The sequence below is a fragment of the Camponotus vicinus genome, unplaced genomic scaffold (genome assembly GCF_025532165.1).
Source record: "Camponotus vicinus isolate PSW18456_S1 unplaced genomic scaffold, iyCamVici1.0 SCAF_6, whole genome shotgun sequence".
In the NCBI taxonomy this organism is placed as follows: domain Eukaryota; kingdom Metazoa; phylum Arthropoda; class Insecta; order Hymenoptera; family Formicidae; genus Camponotus; species Camponotus vicinus.
The window spans coordinates 13,795,188-13,817,698 of record NW_028141978.1 but is presented as its reverse complement, the minus strand read 5'-3'; the positions used below and the strand labels follow the sequence as shown (position 1 = coordinate 13,817,698).

At 38.6% G+C, this 22,511-nt stretch overlaps 2 protein-coding genes and 1 pseudogene across 2 annotated transcripts; 1 reads left to right on the top strand and 2 right to left on the bottom strand.

Annotated features, from left to right (window-relative positions):
* LOC145973633 (cytochrome P450 4C1-like) overlaps nucleotides 1-21,054 on the top strand; it is a 28,663-nt pseudogene extending 7,609 nt beyond the window's left edge.
* On the bottom strand, nucleotides 1,705-7,184 carry LOC145973161 (uncharacterized). Its single transcript, XM_083102403.1, has 6 exons — nucleotides 6,834-7,184; nucleotides 6,596-6,730; nucleotides 6,285-6,473; nucleotides 5,848-6,019; nucleotides 4,210-5,709; nucleotides 1,705-4,099 (listed from the first exon to the last, which is right to left on the bottom strand). Exons 2-6 carry the CDS (start codon nucleotides 6,654-6,656, stop codon nucleotides 1,705-1,707), a joined length of 4,317 nt encoding a protein of 1,438 aa, XP_082958529.1. The 5' UTR covers nucleotides 6,657-6,730; nucleotides 6,834-7,184.
* Nucleotides 11,809-13,150, bottom strand: LOC145973634 (uncharacterized). Its single transcript, XM_083103150.1, has one exon. The coding sequence runs from the start codon at nucleotides 12,689-12,691 to the stop codon at nucleotides 11,831-11,833; it is 861 nt and encodes a 286-aa protein (XP_082959276.1). The 5' UTR covers nucleotides 12,692-13,150; the 3' UTR covers nucleotides 11,809-11,830.
* Nucleotides 21,055-22,511: the final 1,457 nt, after the last annotated feature.

The window sequence follows — 22,511 nt, the reverse complement described above, 5'->3', positions numbered from 1 at the left end:
GAAGTATCTAAATTTGATGACATAATATATAAATACTTTGATAATGAAATAATAATGTATATTCTGCTAAACAAAAATGAAAAATATATCATGCAAATTTTAATCATTTAAAATGTTCATATTATTCGACTCATGCATAAATACATAAAGCGTCTTATTGTTGTTGCTCATGAACGAAATACTAACACTTTCTTAATTTGGTAATATCTCATACAGCAGTGCAGCAATATTACCTTAATGTTGCTGCAATGTTGCTGTAATTTCTGTGTTGTGTGGGATATTATAATCATGGAAGTATACCTTAAACGGACAACTCAACCGAACGAATTGCTTTTCTTTTATCATTACGCGCAAAAAAAAATTTTTATATTTATTCCAATTACAAATAATAAGTGATTCAAAATATGATATTCAAAATCAGATTTTCAAAATTCTGTCTTACTTGCAGAATCTTGCGGTCTTTCATTTTAAGATCGCGAGGAAATTCCTGACTACAAATGTATTGATTGATACCGAATAAAAAAGAAGAATTGATCGATCAATTATTGTTGGATCATCGAGATTGTCGTTCGTACCTTGATGTAAAAATAGAGAATAAAACAGGAAGGTATATTGCACTGCACGGTGAATTCAACATTGACGAACGAGATTCTTTGACAAAAGCACAGTTTTTGTTTGTTGATTTCAATAGTGTTGATTTCACAACTTTTGTATATTAGGGGAGACCGGAGTAGATATGGGCCACTATGGTGCGTCAAAACAAACCCCCACCACTCGGCCCCTGGCGCCGTGGGCGTGGCCAGGTGAAGTGGAGGGAGGCGTTCTGATTGGTGGAAACAATGCCCCACCTCCCGAAGTCTCGATTTTGATTGGCTTGCACCATAGTGGCCCAGAGTTTGATTGGCTTGCACCATAGTGGTCCAGAGTTTGATTGGCTCGCACCATAGTGGCCCAGAGCTGCGATTGGTCGACGCCGGCTGTGTCGTCGATTTATCAAATTTTTATTTCCCTACCTCCGCGGTACTAGACTCGAAGAAGCAATCCTCCTCCCACTCCAGCCCTGGCCCACCTATATAGGGTTCCGAGTCAAATTCCCGTTACCTAGCCCTTAGTCGCTCTCGCTACGTCTTGGCAGAACGAACCCCCCCCCCCACCTACCGACTTTCGGAGGGTAGCCGGCGGTATATGTCTCGAGGAAACAATCCTTACCTCCCCACTCCGTCTCGGGGCCCGCTATGGAATATCGAAACAAGCCCCCTCCGCTCGAACGTTTCATGACGCACTTTATCGGAAAAAGAGACAAAGCATCTCAGTAGGAGACAATAATTATTATAATTATTATAATTATTATAATTAGAATACATTGCACTACAGAGGTAAAAAGATGAACATGCGGATGATTGAACGCGAGGCGGGGGTGTTATAAAGGAAGAAGGGAAAAGTTAAAAGTATTAAACTCGAATTAAGATAAAAAATTTTTACATTTATTAATATTTTTCAAAACCAGCCATTTTTTAATAAAATTTTTGCTTATTATTAATATACAGAAATATATACAAAGAAGAATTATATTTATATTGTTATAAATTTTACATTTTTCTTATGCTACTTACAATATTTATAATTCTATTTTTTAAAATAAAATCGGTAAATGCGCGACTTTTATTTAAAAAAGAAAAAGTCACCCAAGAAATAAGAATATTGTTATACCGCCACATATCCGTATGGTAGCGAATATCTGCTATTGATAAATCTACGCTTTACTAATACCGGCGCACATATTTTTGTTTCACTTCGCGTATCAATTTCATGAAACGCCGTACGTCGAATCGCATTAAAGCGTAGATTTATCGAAATTTCGTTATTTTCTTCTTCTTCGTTTTCCTGTGTGTGTTTTTCTCTCGCTAATAGTAGCTTTTTTATAGCATTAAAATTAATTCGTCGCGAGTTCTCGTAATTGAGAGTAATACCCTTAACTTTACAAGTTTCGTGAGTATTACCCTCCGGTGTTCGCACGATGTAGGCGTAAAATTTCGGGCCCCCGGACACGAACGCCTCGATATAGCTACCGCGGCCGTAGCTTTCGAGTTCATCCGTCATGTCGCCTAGAAAATTTCCCGTAGGCGGCATGTATTCGTTCGAATCACCGGTGCTTATAAAAATACACGAATCCGTATCGTAATATAATACACGACGATCTAAACGTTCTAGGTACTCGTACAATTTTAAACGCGCTAGTGCAGTCGTATACGCTGCTATCACGACGTTTGTTATCGGCGAGGGAACGAGAGCCTCTTGTCGCAGTCGCCACGAAACATACATTACCTCGTCATTCACGGGTAATATGTCGGTTATCTCGTATTCGGCGCTCGTTAGTAATGTCGCGAAACGTTGTTGTGTTTTTACGATTTCGGTAGTCGGCAAATTGGATCGTTGGCCGAATTTTCCCCAGAATGAATTTAAGCACAGTTTCGCAACCGAGCGTAAACCAGGATTCCGCGCGATGTTTCGCTTATCAAGAACGATACCCTCAGTTTTTTCATATTCCCTCAAGTATCGCTCTTTTGCCTCATCGTCGTTTTCCCCGCATTCGCTCGGCCAACCACTGGCTTCCTGTTTAAGCTGTAAAAACGTATTAATATATTCGGCGAACAATCCACCTTGCCGCGACGCACGATCGTATTGGCTAACTCTATATTGCCAAATTTCGCTTACCGACGTTACGAGATAACCTTTCTCGACGGCCTTGCGTAATTCGCAGGTTACCCAGGTACCCTCGAATTCACGCTCGCTATCATTATGAGTGCACGGTGTCTGAGAAAATGTTTCGCAGCAACTACGACATAACGCGAAGAGTAATTTTCCTCGTACGCGATGCGGAAGTACGGGGTGAAATAAATCACGAGGAGGGAGTACTCTACAGCGTATGAGGCCTTCGAGCGAGTCGAAATTATAATTCGGTGACCTTCCGACTAACGCGCTACATTCATCGCCGACGTAAATTTCCGGATGACCGATCGGAAAAGCGCCCGTCTTCAATACAAACGGGTATAATGAGCATACGTCGACGTAGCGTATTTTCTCCGTACCTGTGACTTCGTATTGAGTTGCGATATTTCCCGTACGCCCACCGAAAAACGCGTCGCGAGGATCGAGCGGTGGTGTTTCTACCATCGGATGGTTCGCGAGAAAATCATACATTACGCGATTGTCGCGCATTTCTTGGTCGAAGGCGCACTCCCACTTTTCCGACACTATGTATCCCCGCTGACGAAGGCGCCATGAAACTGCGAGAGTTCGTTCATATCGCGAATTTAATGTATCTCCGCGATCCTCCCCCGACGAAAGCGCTTTATCGCGATTTACAGGGAAACAAGTTGGACATCCGTGCCAAAAGCAACCGTGAAATTGCAACACGTGACGCTGCGTCCTTCCCGCAACAGACGTTTCGAAATAACCATCGACGAGCGTACCCTCGATCGTGCGATATTCCCGCGCACGCCCCGCGTGATTTATACGGCGGTCGAGTTCGCGCTCCATCCATATCAGCCATTGTAAGGCTTTACGCGAATGATTGCTCGCGCATCTGTATCCCTCCGTAGGAATAATGCCTATCGTATCGGCTTGCAAAAAGTTTTTCCGGAAAACCGTCATGCAGGTCGAAGCAATAGTTGTACATTCCTCGAACGGGCATACATTTCCGCGATCTAGGAAAATTTTTCTAAACGCTATGCACGCTCGTCGAAGAATATCAACATCGTTACGACAATAGCGCACTATCTCGCGTTGGAAGTCGAACACGGTATTTTTTTCCCTCATTTCGGTATGCCATGTGAGAAAGCGTTCGCGCTCTTGCGATTTCATGTTATCCGGAGAATAATATTGTACATCGGGTAACGGTCCGACGTACGTTTGATTTTCGATAGTATTAAATAAATGCGGAAAAATGCCCTTATCCTCAGTATCCTTTAGCCCGAAAGCCTTAGGTAATTCGGATAAGCGCATCGGCATATAATTAACGCTATCGATGAATTTTGTATGTCCCGCGGTTAAAAGAATAATTTTTGTGCCGTTTAAAATTACTTTCGGTTCAATATCCCTACAATTTTCCACGATATATTTCAAAATAAATTGCGCGTCGAACGCTTTCGCGCTATACAAATTATGTGTTTAAAATATTTTACCGGACGCGTAACGAAATCTACAAACTGTTTAACCGGATCGCGTTGAAATACGAACTCTCGCACTCCGCACCAACGACACCACACGGACATGTTATTTTCCCCCACGCATGCTTCACAAATCTGTTGCGCGATGCATAGCGTCGGAATATGTTTTTTTATATTTCCCGTTCCTTCGACCGTCTCGTCCTGCCGCGTTTCGAAATCGTAAAATACGAAAGCCACACGTCCCTTTCCGCGTTCATATGCACGTTCGTTCTTTTCCGCGTTATCACATATGTTCCGTGCTTCTTCTCTCGTGCTAGATATATCTACCTCATCCGGTACCATCGCTGATGAAGATGGCCCGGCAGAGGAAATATCGACACGTTGTCGAAGAGGTTGCATATAACACATATGATTGCGCGGTTGTTGTGAACGGCATAATTTGCAATAAGAAACGCCGCATTCGTGTTTTAAATTCGATTTAACGATACGCCCGCAACTATCGCAAAATCGCACGATGCTACAAACATTAGCGCGTGTTCTACCGTCGTACGATTTCTCGCTACGATGACGCTCGAAACACCTTGCACCGTAAAATAGCCGATTGCACGCGTCGCATTTTATTTCGGCGTAAGTGGAATCGCACGGTGGTGCGGATAAGCATCGCGGGCATTTATTTAAGCACCGGTGACTATTGGGTCTATCGTTTCGAAAGCCTACATTACACGCTACGCAATAATCGCGAGTACCAGCGGCGGCTTTTAAATTTAAAATAGGATTATAATGTCGCGAATCCTCGTAATACATGATATTTAATCGCCGCGAGGACTCGCGTCCGAGAGAAGCGAGTATTTCGGCACCGTCATACATCGGTTTTTCGCCGCGACCGAAAGTATTAAAATTATACACAATAATCGCGATATTGTCGGCGGCGAAATAACGCTGGAAACGTTCGATTTCACGAATTCCACAACCCTCTTCCGGTATTGCGACACCGGCATTTCTCGTTAATTGCAATGCACATTCGCGTTGTAACGAAGAATGCTGATATCTTATCGCGTTCCATTTCTCATGCAGCTCACCCGTACGGATATTACCGCGCTCGCTATAAGTTTGAGCTACTACGAGAGCTCGAGGGAAGCACAGGTTATCGGAATTATTAATTTCGACTATCGAACGTTTCGCGACATCCTCCCGTGTTAACGTGACGCGACCGCGACCCGAAGGCATCGAGACATTATAAACCCGTATGTTAAATTGGTCGGCGATATCGAGACCACCGGCGCTCTGTGCTAACGAACTCACAAGTCTCCAAATGTCCTCGTAACTCAAATCACGCGCCGGACGAAAAGATATACCCGCAGGACCATGCGATAAATTCGGCGAATCAAACGATAATCCTACGTAATCGCCCGGTTCACATGAATTTAACGCATACGCGTGAATTTCGCGAAACGCGTTTTCTAACGAGTGATATATATCGTTGCCTTCAGTCAACGGACGTATCGCGAAACTCGCTTCTCTACCGATTACCCGGAATCTTCTAAATTGTCGCGCATTTTCCAATATTAAATTTACAAAATTAAAATTATTATTTCCGACCTGTTGGTGAAGTTGTTGCTGCTGCTGCTGATGTTGCTGTTGTTGTTGCTGTTGTTGTTGTTGCTGTTGCTGCTGGTACTCATGCTCCTCCTCCTCGTCCTCTTCACCCTCCTCGGTCTCGGATGAAATATTTTCCGAGCGGGGTAACTCGGCTACCTCCCCCTCAGTCTCATCCTCTTCCGCTTCTTCTTCCTCATTGGTGTGGGAGAGCGCTGAATTTTGTTGGCCGTCAACACCACCTCCGTATTGTACTGTTAAAAAACCGTATAAATTATAAATACTATTTTTGTTATTTTTATTATTTTAATATTTTTATACTCGAATGTAATCCGTACTATAAATATTATAATACAACGAAATAATCTCACCTTTTTAGCAATATTTGTTGTTTTTTATTCCGCTACTAATATTCTGGGGAATAGCTAATCCCCCAGCGACGAGTTTCTAAAGAAAAATTAAGAATTTGGATTAAATTCGAGCATAAAAATATATCGAGAAATAAATTATTAAAGTTACCTTCTGTGGAGGGAGCGTATATATTTTCCTCTTCTTCCTCTCTCACAGTCTCTTCTTCTTCTTCTTCTTCTTCTTCCAGCACTATCACTTCTTCCTCTTCCTGCACTTCTTCTTCTTCTTCCCCACTCTCTTCTGGCTCTTCTTCGTTAATCTCCACTCTCTCGCGCTCCTCCATCTCTCGCGGAAATTCTAATAATATTTTAAGATTCGAATATTTAATATTATAGAAACAAAATTTAAAACAGTTCTAAAATTATTTTTATATTTGAATTTTCGTTTTAGCCTATTTTTTACATAATCATCATCTTTACCCGGCGAGAACACTTCGCTATCAGGGCTACTGATTGCATATGTGATGTCGTCAGCGTTCATGTTTTCCTCGTCGTCGTCGTCGTCAAGAACGACAACGGGAATCGCCGGATTTTCCTCGAGTAATCGCGGTCTTCCTGAAATGTAGAATATTTTTTATTAGTATTGATTATTTTTATTACTACCGAACATTCTATCCGAGAAAAATTAGCACTCGTTTTCATTACGTGAAAAACTTACGCGAAGGACCTGCCTCGGGTTCTTCCTCTGCGCGGCGTCTACGTGAAGGTCGCACTATCGCTGTTCTCGCGAGATTATTGTTTCCTGTGATTAATTAGTAATTAAATATTTAACTTTATAATCGCGATTTTTCGTATTTTTTCTTTGAAAGCAAAAATAAATAAAATAAGTAAAATAATTACCCGTCGACTGGATCCTACTGTAGTTTTGAAGTAGGTAGGTTATATGTCCACCTACATCTTCCTCTTCTTCATATTTTTCATCTTCGCTCAAGGCTCTTCGTGCACTAATTATTTCGCCGGCAATATTTAGTAATTTCGCGTCGCCGCCGAAATGCCCCAATTTATATAAAATTGCAAGCAATGTAACGGAGCAGGCACACGCGAAATTCGAAAATACGCTGTAATTATGTTCACTTGTTTCCGTTAATTTGGAAATGTAGCTCGCGGAATTGATCTTTGGAGATAAACTCGCAGCCAACTTTGCACAACTCGATATCAAATTTTTATTACACGCCATTTTTTTCTTAAAGGAATAACACGCGAGTGAAAATCGTACAAGTTTCCTCGGGCAAAGAAAATCTCGAAAATGCTTATATTCGGTTAAGCGTTGTCCATTTTATATATTTTCCTCCCCGCTCAAAAAGGAAAATCAAACAAACCTTTATCAGCGCACGGAGAAGTCCATAAAAAATGTAGAAGTTTGAAATTTCTTGAAGTCGTATATACCGTATTGTAATTATATTTTTCACCGTAGCGCGAATAATCTATTTCATTTCTTATTTTGTTTTTCGAGAAAGCAACTGACGCTAAACATTTTGCTAATTACCTTAATTAAGTAATGGTTTACGCATATGATTTCTTAAAAACTAGGCGTAATAAAAAAAAATTTGTAATTATTTTATTTGTCAAAGATTTTTATTTTGCGTCGACCATAGCTATTGCACGAATATAATAAATTTTTAAAATTATTTGTTTCTTTATAAGAAAAAATACACGTTTAATGCTAATAATAATAATAATACACGACGTGTTGCTGCGTGTTCGCAGTAAAGGACAGAAGGAGATATCGGGAAATATGTTGAAAACGTAGTAAAAAGTACTCTGTGAATTTTTTTTTAAAGAAAAACTTGTTATGTTATTTATTATATTTTATCGATGTACATTTATTTATTGGTTTTCATAAAATTTTCGTTTTTGTAAAATCGCACGAGAAATTTCATTAAATTTAAGCGAAAGTATCTCTACAAATATAATGCTGAAATATACATCTAAAAATGTTAAATTATTAATTTGAGTTCGAACACTTTGTTCGATTTGTTCATAATTTCCTTTAATTGTGAGTTTTATAATTTCGCAATCTATGTACGATGAGGGAAGTTTTAATTCTATTTCGTTTATTATATAGTTAGCACATGTATTGACAGTATCAACGATATTAATTAATTGCGACAAATGCGTATCTATGCATTTTATAATATTTTCCAAGCCGAGGAAAGTAACTTTCTGCATCACGATAGCGGTGTTATAAGTTTTTCGTTTCTTCGACGGAGGTTGTTCTTCCTTACTCGCGGAATATTCGTTGGTTTCCTTGTATGCCACTAGAATAGTCCTCGAGCCATAAGCGCTGGTAAAGTTGATGGTGATATTGTTAATAATAATCGGATTTATTCCTCCCGTTCTTTTTTGATCGTCGTTCAAATACTGTCTCATATGTTCCATGCAGGATTGAAATTGCTGCCACGTGTCGGAGTCGAGACAAATCCCATCGGCATTATTGCTCGTTAATTTAACAATTGGAACAAAACAGTCTTCCTTCGTCGATTGCAATCCCACTTGTATCTTCTTAGTGAAGGATGAATTAAGTCCGTATGTTGTTGATAGCAACAAATGTCGGTTTCTTCCACCGTTGCCGATTTTATTGTCTCCATTTCCCGGCTCCTTAATATCGCAAACATGCGAGGATTTCACAAAACTGGCTATTTCCGTCGTTCCAGCCATTACTATTAACCACTCGAAACAAACTCGAAAAATGTACTGTGCAAAAAATAATCACAACAACAACGTTAGCGTATTTGCGTAGAATTTTTCTTCTTCGCTCAAGACTTAACTTCTGTTAACGACGAAATTCGAATGAATACACGGTTTGCCCTCGCGCTTATATTACTGCTTCTCCCACCTAAAAAAAATCTAAGCAAAAAGAGTGGGGGGAAATAATATGGGCAGAAGTGAGCATAAATGCGTATTCAAACAAAATATTTTACAATAATCAAAGAAAAATACCGAGAAACTTCTAAAAATTTTCTCTAAGCTATATCTCGAGTGATTCACCACGGGAAAAATATTTAGGGGATGTTTTATTAAGGAAGATTCGAATGATAAATTTATAGATATTACGGGCGGGGGTATATCTGAATGTTTAATTTAAAAAAAAATGTGAAATCTTATCAGATTTCTTAGTCGATACGGTATATATGCTGTTTCAGCATGAGAAAAAAATAGGTTGAGGATTTAGGATGAGGGTTTCGCTAGGGTAGATTCAAGGTGAGAATATTTTCCATATCTTCATAAATTATTTGGAAACAGAATTGTTTTCTTAATCACTATTGCAAATATAGCGGGGTTATTTTAAAATGAAAACCATTGACGGTTATCTTAAGATGAGATTATTTTATTGAATGTCTCTAGTTTTTTAACGTGTGTTTAGGGTTTTAAGAATCTCTAGATATTATTATTATATCACGGGGGGATAGTGTTTGTCTGAGTCGGCTATCGGTTGATTCATAAAATACGAGTATGTACAGGTATTTTGTAATTTAGGCGATACATCGATTTAAAATATATTTTCCAGAATTTAAGCATTTTATTTTTACTATAAGCGTATATGGAGAATCAATTATAAGCTCATTAGTGTTGGTGCTCGCGAAAGTCGCCGATGCGAGCCTACCCTCGCGCGAATACGCTTACTCGCGGTCGCGCGTCGTGTATCGTCTAATCAGCGGTGCTTTCCGCTCGCACGCGTAACAGAGAACGCTAGCGCGAGCACGTGGCCGGCGCGGATGGGGCCCCACGCGAATAAGCTTATTTTCTTCTTACATTCCTGTATAATATTCGAGGAGCATGCGCATTTTTTTCTTTCTTAGATTATTGTTGTTAAATATCGTCGTTTACTTTTTTATTTATGAGATTGTTCCTAAACGCGAAATCGATTATTTTGTGTAATGGACGTGCGCTGGAAACATCCTTGGACGTCGATCGTCTGCGGTCCTACGGGATGCGGGAAAACAATTTTCGTGAAAACATTTCTTCGACATTTATCCCGCATGTCCGATGTCCGATTCGAGAGAATTTTATTTTATTACGCCGAGTGGCAAGATGCGTATCAGTGCTTACATTGCGACACGGGAGAGAGAGAAGAAGAGAAAAGCGAGAGCAAATATAGCGATAATGCTTTAATAAAATCGAGGAAAAATATAATCGAATTTCGCGAAGGGTTACCGCGTCCGGAGGATTATTCTAACGATGCGCTTTCTCCGAAATTGGTGATAATCGACGATCTTATGAGGGAATCGTCTTCGTGCGACGCTATCGTGGATCTATTTACGAAAGGAAGTCATCATAAGAATCTCAGCGTTATACTCATTTCGCAAAATCTTTTCCATCAGGGACGTGGACAGCGCGACATATCTCTCAACGCGAATTATATAGTAGTTTTCAAAAATCTGCGCGATCGTGCGCAAATTCGTCATTTAGCGCGTCAGTATATCCCGACGATCCAAAATTTATGGAAGAAGCGTACTACGACGCTACCTCGAAGCCGCATGGATATTTATTGCTCGATTTGAAACAATCGACTCCAGACGAATTCGCACGTGTATCTTTCCGGAGGATACTCTACATTACGTCTACATACCACGTAAATCTGTCATTAGAGCCGGAAGCGTATAAAAGAAAGGTATTCGCAGCCGCGAGTTGTAGTTGTGCGATTACGATGCAATGGTGAAACGCGCTGTTTGATTGGCTCGCACCATAGTGGCCCAGAGCTGCGATTGGTCGACGCCGGCTGTGTCGCCGTTTTATCAAATTTTTATTTCCCTACCTCCGCGGTACTAGACTCGAAGAAGCAATCCTCCTCCCACTCCAGCCCTGGCCCACCTGTATAGGGTTCCGAGTCAAATTCCCGTTACCTAGCTCTTAGTCGCTCTCGCTACGTCTTGGCAGAACGAACCCCCCCACCTACCGACTTTCGGAGGGTAGCCGGCGGTATACCATATGTCTCGAGGAAACAATCCTTACCTCCCCACTCCGTCTCGGGGCCCGCTATGGAATATCGAAACAAGCCCCCTCCGCTCGAACGGTTCATGACGCACTCGGAAAAAGAGACAAAGCATCTCAGTAGGAGACAATAATTATTATAATTATTATAATTATTATAATTAGACTACATTGCACTACAGAGGTAAAAAGATGAACATGCGAATGATTGAACGCGAGGCGGGGGTGTTATAAAGGAAGAAGGGAAAAGTTAAAAGTATTAAACACGAATTAAGATAAAAAATTTTCACATTTATTAATATACCCGCATACAATTCGTAGTACTTCGCAAAAATTTTTTTTATATCTTCTTACAATTAAACACGCTATTAATTAACATTATATTTTTCATGTTTTTTTTCGCGAAGAAAAATTTTATGAAATAATTCTACGATTAAATGATCGTTATATTTGCAATTTTCGGAAAAAAGACTAAGAAATCCATCGAGATCGTAACCGCTGCACATATAATATAAAAATACACAACTGTAGAGTCCGCAGGTTTGAGAGAAAAGCCCTTGTAGTTGTTCGGTATTCCATCGATAAATGTTGGAATTTCGCCGGAGACGTAGGAAAAAACCCGGATACAAGGGCGGTATTCCGTAGCTATCGAAGTATGTCCCTGTACCGTCTTCGTCGAGGAAGAAAGCGATCCAGTGTTCTCCAGGGCTAAGATTGTCCGTATTAGCGACGATGGCCGTCGACCTCGTCCACGCCATCGGCAATCTGTCGGCAGGATAGACTCCCACATGTTTGACATCTAGCTGACGCAATGCTTGCAGAATTTCGCGAGAGTCCATTTGTTTGCAGCGAAGACGAGCGAACAAGCGGTATTATTTGAATAATTTCTTTTGGTGGCTTGTTTTCGGGTTGTACAGCTAGCGGATTTTCTGTTTGCGCGGGGCGGTTAATAGCCGCACGTTCGATTTTTTGCAGATTTTTCTTCTCTATTTTATTATTTGATTGTGCTTTAATATTTTCATTTTCATCGTCGTCGTCGTCGTCGCTTACTATCAAAATTTCGGGAGAACTGCAAGTCGTTCGAGTAATGCTGTCTCCGTCGCTGCTGAAATTATTTTGCGCAACAATCCAGCTTTTTAATTTGTAAGCGTTGCGTAATGCACAATGAAAGATTCCGAATTTTCGAAATCCGTGATGTCCGCACTCTTCTTCTACCGTCAGATTTTTGAATGCCGGTGAGATGCCTTCCAAATTATATATATTTCTAGAAAGTAGATTCCTCAAATAACTCGCTTTCTCGTTTCCTCTAACATAAATGTGACGCACGCATCTTGTAATTTGCCGCAGTTGCGATGTAAAATATTTCGGATTAGTTTCGCCATCGAACCATTCAATGCCGTGATGATTTCGCGTGAGCCAGTTGTTTTCTTGTCTTATGTTTTCAGGTAATTCGGCAAACGAATGCGTCGGTATCATAATCCAATGATCGACGATTGGAGCGTCAATCGCTACAATAGCAACCTCCTTAGGGATAAACTTTTTCTTCGCATCGCGGAAACCCTGAATATCGACGACTATATCCATCTTACGAAAAAACTTATGTGATTCGACGCGAGGCTCTATGTAAAACAACGACGCCGAGCGTGTCTCCAACGAAACTGAATATTTTTCGAAACGTTGCGCACTGATGTCGGAGTTTTGAGCGAAGTAGAGGGGGAACAATTTTAAGCGTCTATAAAAAATTTACCCCGAAAAATCGACGATGACCTGACGAGACGAGTCGATTTCTATGACATTATCGAATTCGGCATAGATAATACAATTAATCGTCTCGGAAAGTGCTCTTACGAATCGCACTTCTAATCGTAAACTACCATGTTTGACGAGATTCCAATGTCCAGCGCAATTAGCGGATAGATCGGGAGTAAGATCAAAAGCGAATAAAGTATATCCTTTGAAATAGTCGTCTCTGCTTATAGAATTTCCCTCGTTCAAAAAATGAATACCTGTTCCCGAGAAAAGCGTTTGATAAGCTTCGATGTAAAGCGGTTTCTCCTCGGAGAAAGCTGGTTGCAAAGGCCTACTGGGGATTTGCGTGCCATCGACGTACAGCGAGAAGAAATTTATTCCGTAGTTCTTGAAATTAAACGGATTTAATTTTCTGTCACCGTTAAACGCTTTATTACTAACGAAACCGACTATTACTCGCTTCGGTAATTGACCGAGTATTACATTATCTAACGATTCACCCATAACGCCGCTATGAATCGTGAATGTTTTAACCTCGACTCTCGTGAGCGGATACTTGGCTGTAACTTTACTCATCATTCTAGCATGCGCGAGTAACAAACCCGAGCTTATTTTCGCCCTTCTAACGAGCAAGGTAGCGTCGAGAATGTGAATTTTCGATGTTCCGCTACTTTCCATGAGACAGAACGAATCTTTCGAACGAACGAATCTCAACCGTACTTCTACACCGTTAATTAAAAATTTGTCTTGATTGAAAACGTCGCAATAGAGATGTCCTACGAGATCTAACGCCTTTCCTCCGGAAATGTAACGAGCGCGTCTCGCGAGAGCGGGATTGCCGGGATTTGTTTCCAACAGATCGTCCATGTGTCCGGGTGCATCCATGTCCCATAGACAGGAAGTTAGATGGGAAGTTTTTGCGGGTGAAGAATAATTTAACAACGCCTCTATGTATGCTCGGTACGCGTAAGCGTTGTTTGGAGGCGACACGAGCTTTTGATTGAAATACACGTCGATTTGATTGAAGATAGAATGAAGCAAATGATTTACAGGGCCTACGGCTATTCTTTCGGCGCTTGTTCCTGAAGCCTGTCTCGCGGAATCGGCGTTTGTTTCTACACGTAGACGAAGACTCAGCATGGTGTGCGTGAGATCTAAATATTCTTCTCCGTGTCCGGGGATGACGAATTCTATCGGCGAGTCGTCCGAGAGAGAGGTCACGGGTTTGTAATGAATCCATTGCGAATTTTCGATGCTAGTTTGCGTAGGTGGTAGAGAGAAGAGATCTAGTTCGCTCTTTAAACACTCGCTCGAATGCGTGTGAAGAAAAGACATATTTCTTTATCGCAAATTGCTCGCTGTCGTCCGTCGCTCGCCACCGTCGTTAAATTAGAATGCTCCGAATATAACCGCTTAAGAAAATATATCGGATACGGTACGTTTTTTACCGATTTTACGTCGTTTCGCAGACGTCTTAAGTCTTTTTTTCACAACCGTACGACTTTTCTTCTTCTTTTTATTTCTCTGCGCTTTTGTACTCGTTCTTTTTTTCCCAACCGCTTTGATTTTCTTACTCGTCCGTCATCGCTTGCGAGCCGATGTTATTGCGGATCGTGCGATGTGATTATCAAGCCCGACAAAAGGGAACTGAGCTACATGCATTTTCGCATCAGACTTATATCCCGAACTCTTCATTAGACTACTTATTTTTTCTTTGGCTTTTCTCTTGAGTTTGTCTCGCGATTCTTCAAAACGGTGTTTGGCCGCTACCTTAAATGGCGTATTGTTTTCGACGTCTTCGATTACATTAACGCCAGCCCGTAAAGCTTCTTTTCCCACAGCTCGCGCGGCTTTACCTAAATATGGTAGTACGCGTCTGAATAATCCCCCGAGAAAACTGCCGATTCCGTGACCGCGCTGATAGGGCGATCCGACGAAAACTCGCGGGATTCCGCCGCCGCGACCGCCTCCGTTCTGTAATTCGTCGCGATATACCGAGTAATAGTCCATTAATAATAATAATAATAATGAACGGTCAAATGCGTTTTTCTCTTTCGCGGATTCCGTGTATTTTATAATATCTAATCGATACACCTAAAATGCAAAGTTACCGTCAACGTTCCGAATTCGAATGGTATGCTCTTCCCCAGCTGATCTCTTATATCTATTTCGATCGTACGGAAACTCGTTCGCCGCAGCGCGATGTATTGCGCGAGCGAAAAATGCTTTATCTGAGTGGATGCAAACGGATAATCGTTTCGTGCATCGTGCGCGACTATTCGAAGAAGAGGCGATTGTACATCGCCCGTAATATAAGGTTCGCAAATGTCGCAGTAGACGAAAAGTTTGTCTGGAATACCTCGCAACAAACTAGCTGGTATGTCGGCTATTATATAGTCGTCACCCGTGAGTACAAAAGGAAATTTTGGAAAAGCAATGCTCGAAGAAGGAGGAATGTCAGGATTGTAGTAGATCGGTAGTAGATCGTTCGAATTTCCACAGCGTGAATCAAAACCGAGCATACGACAAAGCTTGTCGGAAAAATGCACATGATGTTCCATATCGCATTTCCTCTCTTTGCAGGAAAGTCTCATAACAACTTTACCACCAGCTTTTAATTCCCAAACGACATGGGCTTTTACGGGTTTGCACGCGTCATTCATTGTCTCTATAATATCGCGTACGCTCGAATAAACGCCTGGTGATACTTCGACATCCGCATGAGAAAACGCATCGATGCTCTTATTAATATCGATAAATTTTATTGTTCCTTCTCCAGGGCGTATATGTAAAAAGCTACACGGAAACTGGATCTCCGTGAGCGCTACTTCCCAACGACCGCTTAAGTCTATACGCTGAGGTAATTCGGTGGTGAAACACGTTGTTTTATTTTCCGGAAAGTAGCGCATGCTACTTACTCGGGAGGATTATGTGAAATTCTTCCCCTCTCATTTTGATATTAAACTCGAGGCTGATATCCAAGAATCGAATTTAGAAGGATATCCCCGCCAACTAACTAGTAATTGTTTATTGTCGCCCCGTCCCTTGGTTTTTATCACGTGGTCTACGATAAATTCTCCCTCTCGTAAGTCTTTAATAACTTGCGTTAATTCCTGCTCGTAAAAAATCCCGTCTATAACCTCGCCCTGTAAATCGCTTAGTTCGTATACAGGAGGTCTTCTCCATTCGAGAACGCGATGAATTCGAAATATTTCTTCACTCCATCCCGCCTCGTATCCTTTCTCAAACGCTGCTTTTGCTCTACTAATGCGTACGAGCTCGCCCGCTCTGTATTTACACTTTTGTTTGCGCCCGCGATTTTTTCTTCCTTCAGCATCTTCGGCATTGATATTCCAACGTCGATTCATATTTTCTCGCGCGATACGCGCATTTTCCAACGTAACGATCGCTGGTTGCATTTTAATGCTAGAATGACGAGTATGATTGTAAGCGTGAACAATATCCTGCAAAATATCGATATAACGGCGAGTATTTTTATGTGTAAAATAGCGCCACATCCTCTCCTTAAGTGTTCTATTGAAACGTTCGACTATAGCTGCTTTGATATCGGGATTTCGCGCTACACGAAATCGGATGTTTTTTTCTTTTAAGAATTTTTGTACAGCGCTCGCGATAAATTCTTTACCTTTGTCGGTTTGTAGGTAAACGGGTAAACGTTTTTTGTTTCTCGAGAATATGTTTTGAAAGGCCTTTATCACGCACGCCGAAGTTTTATCGCGCAAAGGTTCTACCCAAGCAAATTTGCTAAGTACATCGATAACCACCAGTAGATAGGAATATCCGTCGTTATAACTCTTAAGATTACGAAGATCGATTAAATCAGCCTCCCATAAATCATCGATATTTGTCACGTTATAATGTAAACGCGGAAATTTTCGTCGTACTGGACGATGCAGCGTGTACGCGTCTTGCGATTTAAGCCAGTCGACAACCTCGTTACGCGAAAAATTCGGCTTAGCCGCTCGTGATAAATTGACCGTCGCTGAATAACCCGCGTAGTGCGAAGGATCGTAATATAATTTTTCGAGTTCCATCTTATTAGAATTTGCTCCAACCGAATAAACCTCTTGCTTTCTTCGTCGGGGAATTCTCGTCCTTACTTGCTAATGTTTTATCGGCCTCATCCTCATCCTCATCGGCAGATATAAATACCGTATCTCCTTCGGATACAACTGTCTCGTTTAACCTGCTGCGTGAACGACGAGTTTTCGGAGTGGAAGTAACAGCTGCTAATTCGCTGCTTTTAATACGACGAGCTATTTTGCCTACGTGTAAAAAACTACGATTTCCTATGAGACTGGAAGGTGTGTTTATGTCCTGCAGTAATCGCGCAAACTGAACTCTTCCGATTGCTTTTACTGTTTTTCTCTCGCGTATCGCGTCATTTATGAGATCGCTAATATTCGAACCCGTTACAACCGCACCGTTTATAGTCACGAGTCCTTGTCTATCCCAACCGATCTTTGACGACGGAGCATCGAGTAAATATTTCAATAGCGTGTGAGCTTTGTAGCGATAAGTTTTCGGCACACTTTCGATTATATTTTTAATCATTTCCGCCGATTGATCGCGTTTTTTTCCGAAACTATTAGCGTCACCTCCTCCTCCATCTTCAACGCTACTAATTAAAGTACGCGTAAATTCTTCGGTATCGTCATCTTCCAAATACATGTCCTCGTCTTGCTCAGTTTTATCATCGGCGTCGCCGTTTAAAGCCCCACGCGAATCTTTGCGAAAACGCTTTTTTGCATCCCGAACAAAGTAAAGATAACGTTGAAGTACTTCTTTATACATTTTCCATCTTTCACCCTCGTCGGCGGGAGTTGAGAGATTGAGAATACGACACATTTCCGCATCGAGTCGCGATAAAGGGGTTCCCGGTGTCCGTACAGATTTATTATTATCATTTTCCGTATTATTAACATTTTCCGACTGTTGATTTTGCTGCTGCTGCTGCTGCATTCGTTGCATTTTTTCGAGATTTTCCGTAGAAATTAAAACCATTTTTTTAGTCTTTTCCATTTTTAATACTTTTCCAAATATTATTATTTTTCCTCACAAAGAATATAAAGAATTGTATTTCTTTTCACTCGCCGATAATCCGTGATAATAAAGCTCCGAGTATAGGACCGATAATATAGGGTAAAAATCCTCCGCGTTGTACCAATAGTTTTCTTTTAGTCTTCAAATTACCCCGCTTTGCCGCGATGCGCCGTAAAGTCGTTTTATGCTTGGACAAGCGCTTTTTTTCGCTAGATTCGAGCGGTACGTTACCTTCGAGCGTATTGAAAATACACTCCTGAATACACTTTACAAATTTATTGTCGGCATCGCGTAAGAACGCCGCTCTTTGATTTTTTTTCAAATAGCATAGAGTTTTTAAGAGACACAGGTTCCTCTCTCCGATGCAACGTTTTGCAGTCTTTATTGCGCTATTCGGTAAATTCCTCGCTGTCGCTGTCGATGATGTTTTGTTAGGGTCTGCTTTCACCACTCCTGTGATTTATGCGTAATTTAATTAATTGTTACCGTTTAAAAACTAGTATTTAAATGCACTTTTGCCAGAGGAAAAAGTTGTTTCTGCTGGCATGGACAATCATACTGTGCATTTTATGTCCACGATTTCTGGAAACTCTGTATAATAAATACATTTTAGAAACTGCCATGGGGGTCTCTCTGCAAAAATTCGGCGAATTCCAACAACAGTATCGAAATGCAATTCACGAAATAATTGAATTGTTAGTTTATAGGTAATTTAATACATGAAAGTATAATAAATAATTGTGCGACATATCTATGATCCTTCATTATAATGATACAGCTATACATTTTAAAAAATAGATTGATTATTAAACAATCATGTGAAGGTGACCAACTGTTTATATCAATGTTAAATATTGATTTGTTTAAGCCCGTAATTGGCAATTAAAATGTATTGTGCATGCTCCATTAAATGTTTTATTTCGAATTGCTTTCAATCTTGAAACTATTGAAAAATTAAGAAAAATGAATTGTGTGGGCAAAATTTCTAGATTAAAAAATATTTAGCTTTGATAAAAAAATATTTAGCTAAAACGAAAATACAATGCTTTTAGAAGGATCTACATAACTTTTTCTTCACACATAGTTTTAAATTTTTTATATATTGTCTATAATCTATGATTATTTAGAGTTAAGATTACTCTATTACTTCATGATGGCTTTAAATAAAGCTTTTACAAAATAACATTATTATTGAAATTATATAACTATAAATGAATTTCGGTTTAGAATAACTAGGCCTTGGTTGCTTAATGATTTAGTATTCTCACTTACGCCACAAGGAAGAAAACAAAAAAAAATCTTGAAGATATTGCATGGATTTACAGAGAAAGTACGTTATAAGTCATGTTATCTCAAGTCCTTCAAACACTTTTAAAAATTACAATAAATCTCATAATATTAATAACATATTATATTATTAATATTTATAATATAATACTATATGCCTTTGCTATTTAATACAAAAATTAAATATTTTGTGTATAGGTTATCGCGGAAAGAAAACTTTATCATGATCGCACAAATAATCGATTCTTAAAGAATCTTGAAGATGAAAAAGAGACCGAGGCAGAAGATGTCGAAGTATTTGGAAGTATGTAAGAAATCAGAGCTTCTAACTTAAATTCAATTTCGCAATGTAAAATTATAAATTATACTTGCACTAAATTAAACTATTTACATTAAATATATATATAATGACACGAAATGATGCGTTATATGTCCGATATAAAAATAAATTATTGCTATTTTTAAGAATTACTATTTGTAAGGAAGTTTAAATTTTAAACGAGAACAATGTTATATATAGTTAAAGCGTGATATACAAAAATGTGATAATCGTTAATATGCCTTGCTTATTTCTAGTTAAAAAATAACGGCTAGCCATGTTGGACCTTTTAATAGCCGCATCTCGAGAAAGTTCTTTAACTGATTTGGACATAAGAGAGGAAGTCGATACTTTCATGTTTCAAGTACGCATATGTAATATTTTTTTTAATTTTTTGTACATATTATCTAAGCACATAAAACAATATGATGATCTGATTGCAGGGTCATGATACTACAGCAGCGGGCATAATGTTTGCTTTGTTATTATTAGCTGAACACAAAGATGTTCAGGTACATCTCAATATTTTATGATATATTATTTAAATTGCAATTTTTATTTAAAGTAATACAAATATCAAGTTTTTCTTTACAGTGTATTTTTCTATACGTAATAAATCAATATATAAAAATTCCGAAAAAATTAAAACATCTCAAAACAAATGTGAACAATATATTTTGATTTATTATAAATTTATTTATATTTATGCATATAAAAAAAATTGAAAATATATTTTAATTATTATTATCGATGTCATAGGAACGTGTGAGGGTTGAAGTTAATACCGTGATGCAAGAGAACGGAGGGAAACTTGCATTGAAATCATTGCAAAATTTATCATATTTAGATAGATGTTTAAGAGAAGCGCTACGTTTGTATCCCAGCGTGTTTTTAATATTTCGAGATACTGCGGAAGATGTAAAACTACGTAATTAATCACTTTATGTCACATAACACGAAGCATATATTATCGAACGTAAAATTTAATATATTATATTACATTTTAAAAGTACAATATTGTGTACATTTTGTTTTTCTCAAAAAAATTCTTTTTTTTTAATTTAAAATTTTTTATTATAAATTTTGAAATTCTGTAATATTTTTCAGATTCATATGTCGTACCTGCTGGAATGATCTTACATCTTAATATTTACGGAGCTCACAGAGATCCTAATTTTTGGCCAAATCCAGAAGTATTTGATCCAGATAGATTCTTGCCCGAAAAAATGCAGAATCGTCATCCTTATTCCTATCTGCCATTCAGCGCAGGACCAAGAAATTGCATAGGTGAATTGGTTGTGATTATCGTTTCTCTTCATGCTGATAGTTTTTGACAGACTTCGAATTTTATGTATTATTAAGTCAACGATTCGGTATGTTGGAATTGAAGGCTATGATAGCTCCTTTGGTGCACAATTTTTATTTGGAGCCCGTTGAATATTTGAAGAATATTCAGTTGAGGACCGATATAATACTTCGTCCTTCTCATCCGGTTCATATCAGATTTATCCCCATCAAGTGCAAATAGCCGTTTAATACTAACGCAAATACTAGATAAATGTAAGATGTGCAAATTGCGAGAAAATCGTTATACATATTATATATGCAATTATAAACAAAATACACACTGTATATGAACATTATATTTAATTGTAAAAATATGGAGATAGATATTGTTTACTAACAAAAGTATAGAAAATTTTTAACATTTTTAACATTTAAAAATCAATACGATTCTCATTTAAAAAATAATTATTTGACTAGAAAGTAATCTCTGCAAGAAGTGGGAGTTACATGCGTCGATTTAACTTCGTTTGCCTTGACGTGTTACATCTTTGTTCAAGATTAAAATAGTCAAGACCTTTTTGTAGGGTCTTTGATGCTACAGTTCGATTTTTGTAGACTGTCAATAGGGATGTCTCATCTGCGTATGTTGCGGACATTACATGGACGTTTATAATTACTAAGGCCGCAGTATATTGTAAGTACAGCACTGGGCCAAGCACGTTGCTCTGAGGAATTACACCGTAAAACTGAGAGACCGCGTCATCTTGTTTCATAAAATATCGAGCTTGAAGGTAAGATTGTAGGATATTAAGATAATGGATTGACAGATTTTGTTTTATCTTATAGGATAGTAGGATAATATGACAGTAAAATAATGGATTGATAGATTTTGTTTCATCTTATATTGCAATTCGCCAGACTCTATCAAACATTTGAGAAATATCGAGGAAGACTTCAGAGCATTAACTTTTTGTGTCGATTCCTTTATGGATTCTCCTGTCCAATTTATGTAGTAAGCAGTGTATATAATGAGATTATTATGTATTATACATATATTATATAATTATATAGAATGAGAGAAAATGAAAAAGATTGGAAAAGAATAAAAAGAGAATATGAGAATATGAGAATATAAGAGAAAGAAAGAGAGAATTGTATAGAATAAGAGAAAATAAAAAAGAGCGTGCGAAGAGATGTGCGAAAATCAGAATGATTGAAAGAAAATGAAGGAAAATAAATTAAATTAAATTACAGGAAGATTAGTCAATTTTAAAATATTAATTAATTAATTTTAATATTATGTTATTAATTTTAATAGCTTAGAATAATAATAATAATAATAATAATAATAATAAATCTAAATAAATATAAATATAAATAAATTTAAATATAATAATAAATATAAATAAATATAATAATATATTCTATCATTTTAAACAAAAAACAATTGATTATCATAACCATTGATGCATCGATAAAATAATTATTTGAGTTCTGATTGACTAAACAACCACTCATGTTTTGTGAACGTTGCTAATGAATTTTTAGGACCATCACACACGAAATTGCATAGCATAAGACCATATGAATCAATGAGCATCGAGTATTAAGTCGCCATATTAACTTACATAACATAATACTCGATGCTCATTGGTCCATATGATCTTTTGTTATGCATATGCAGCTATGCAATTTCAT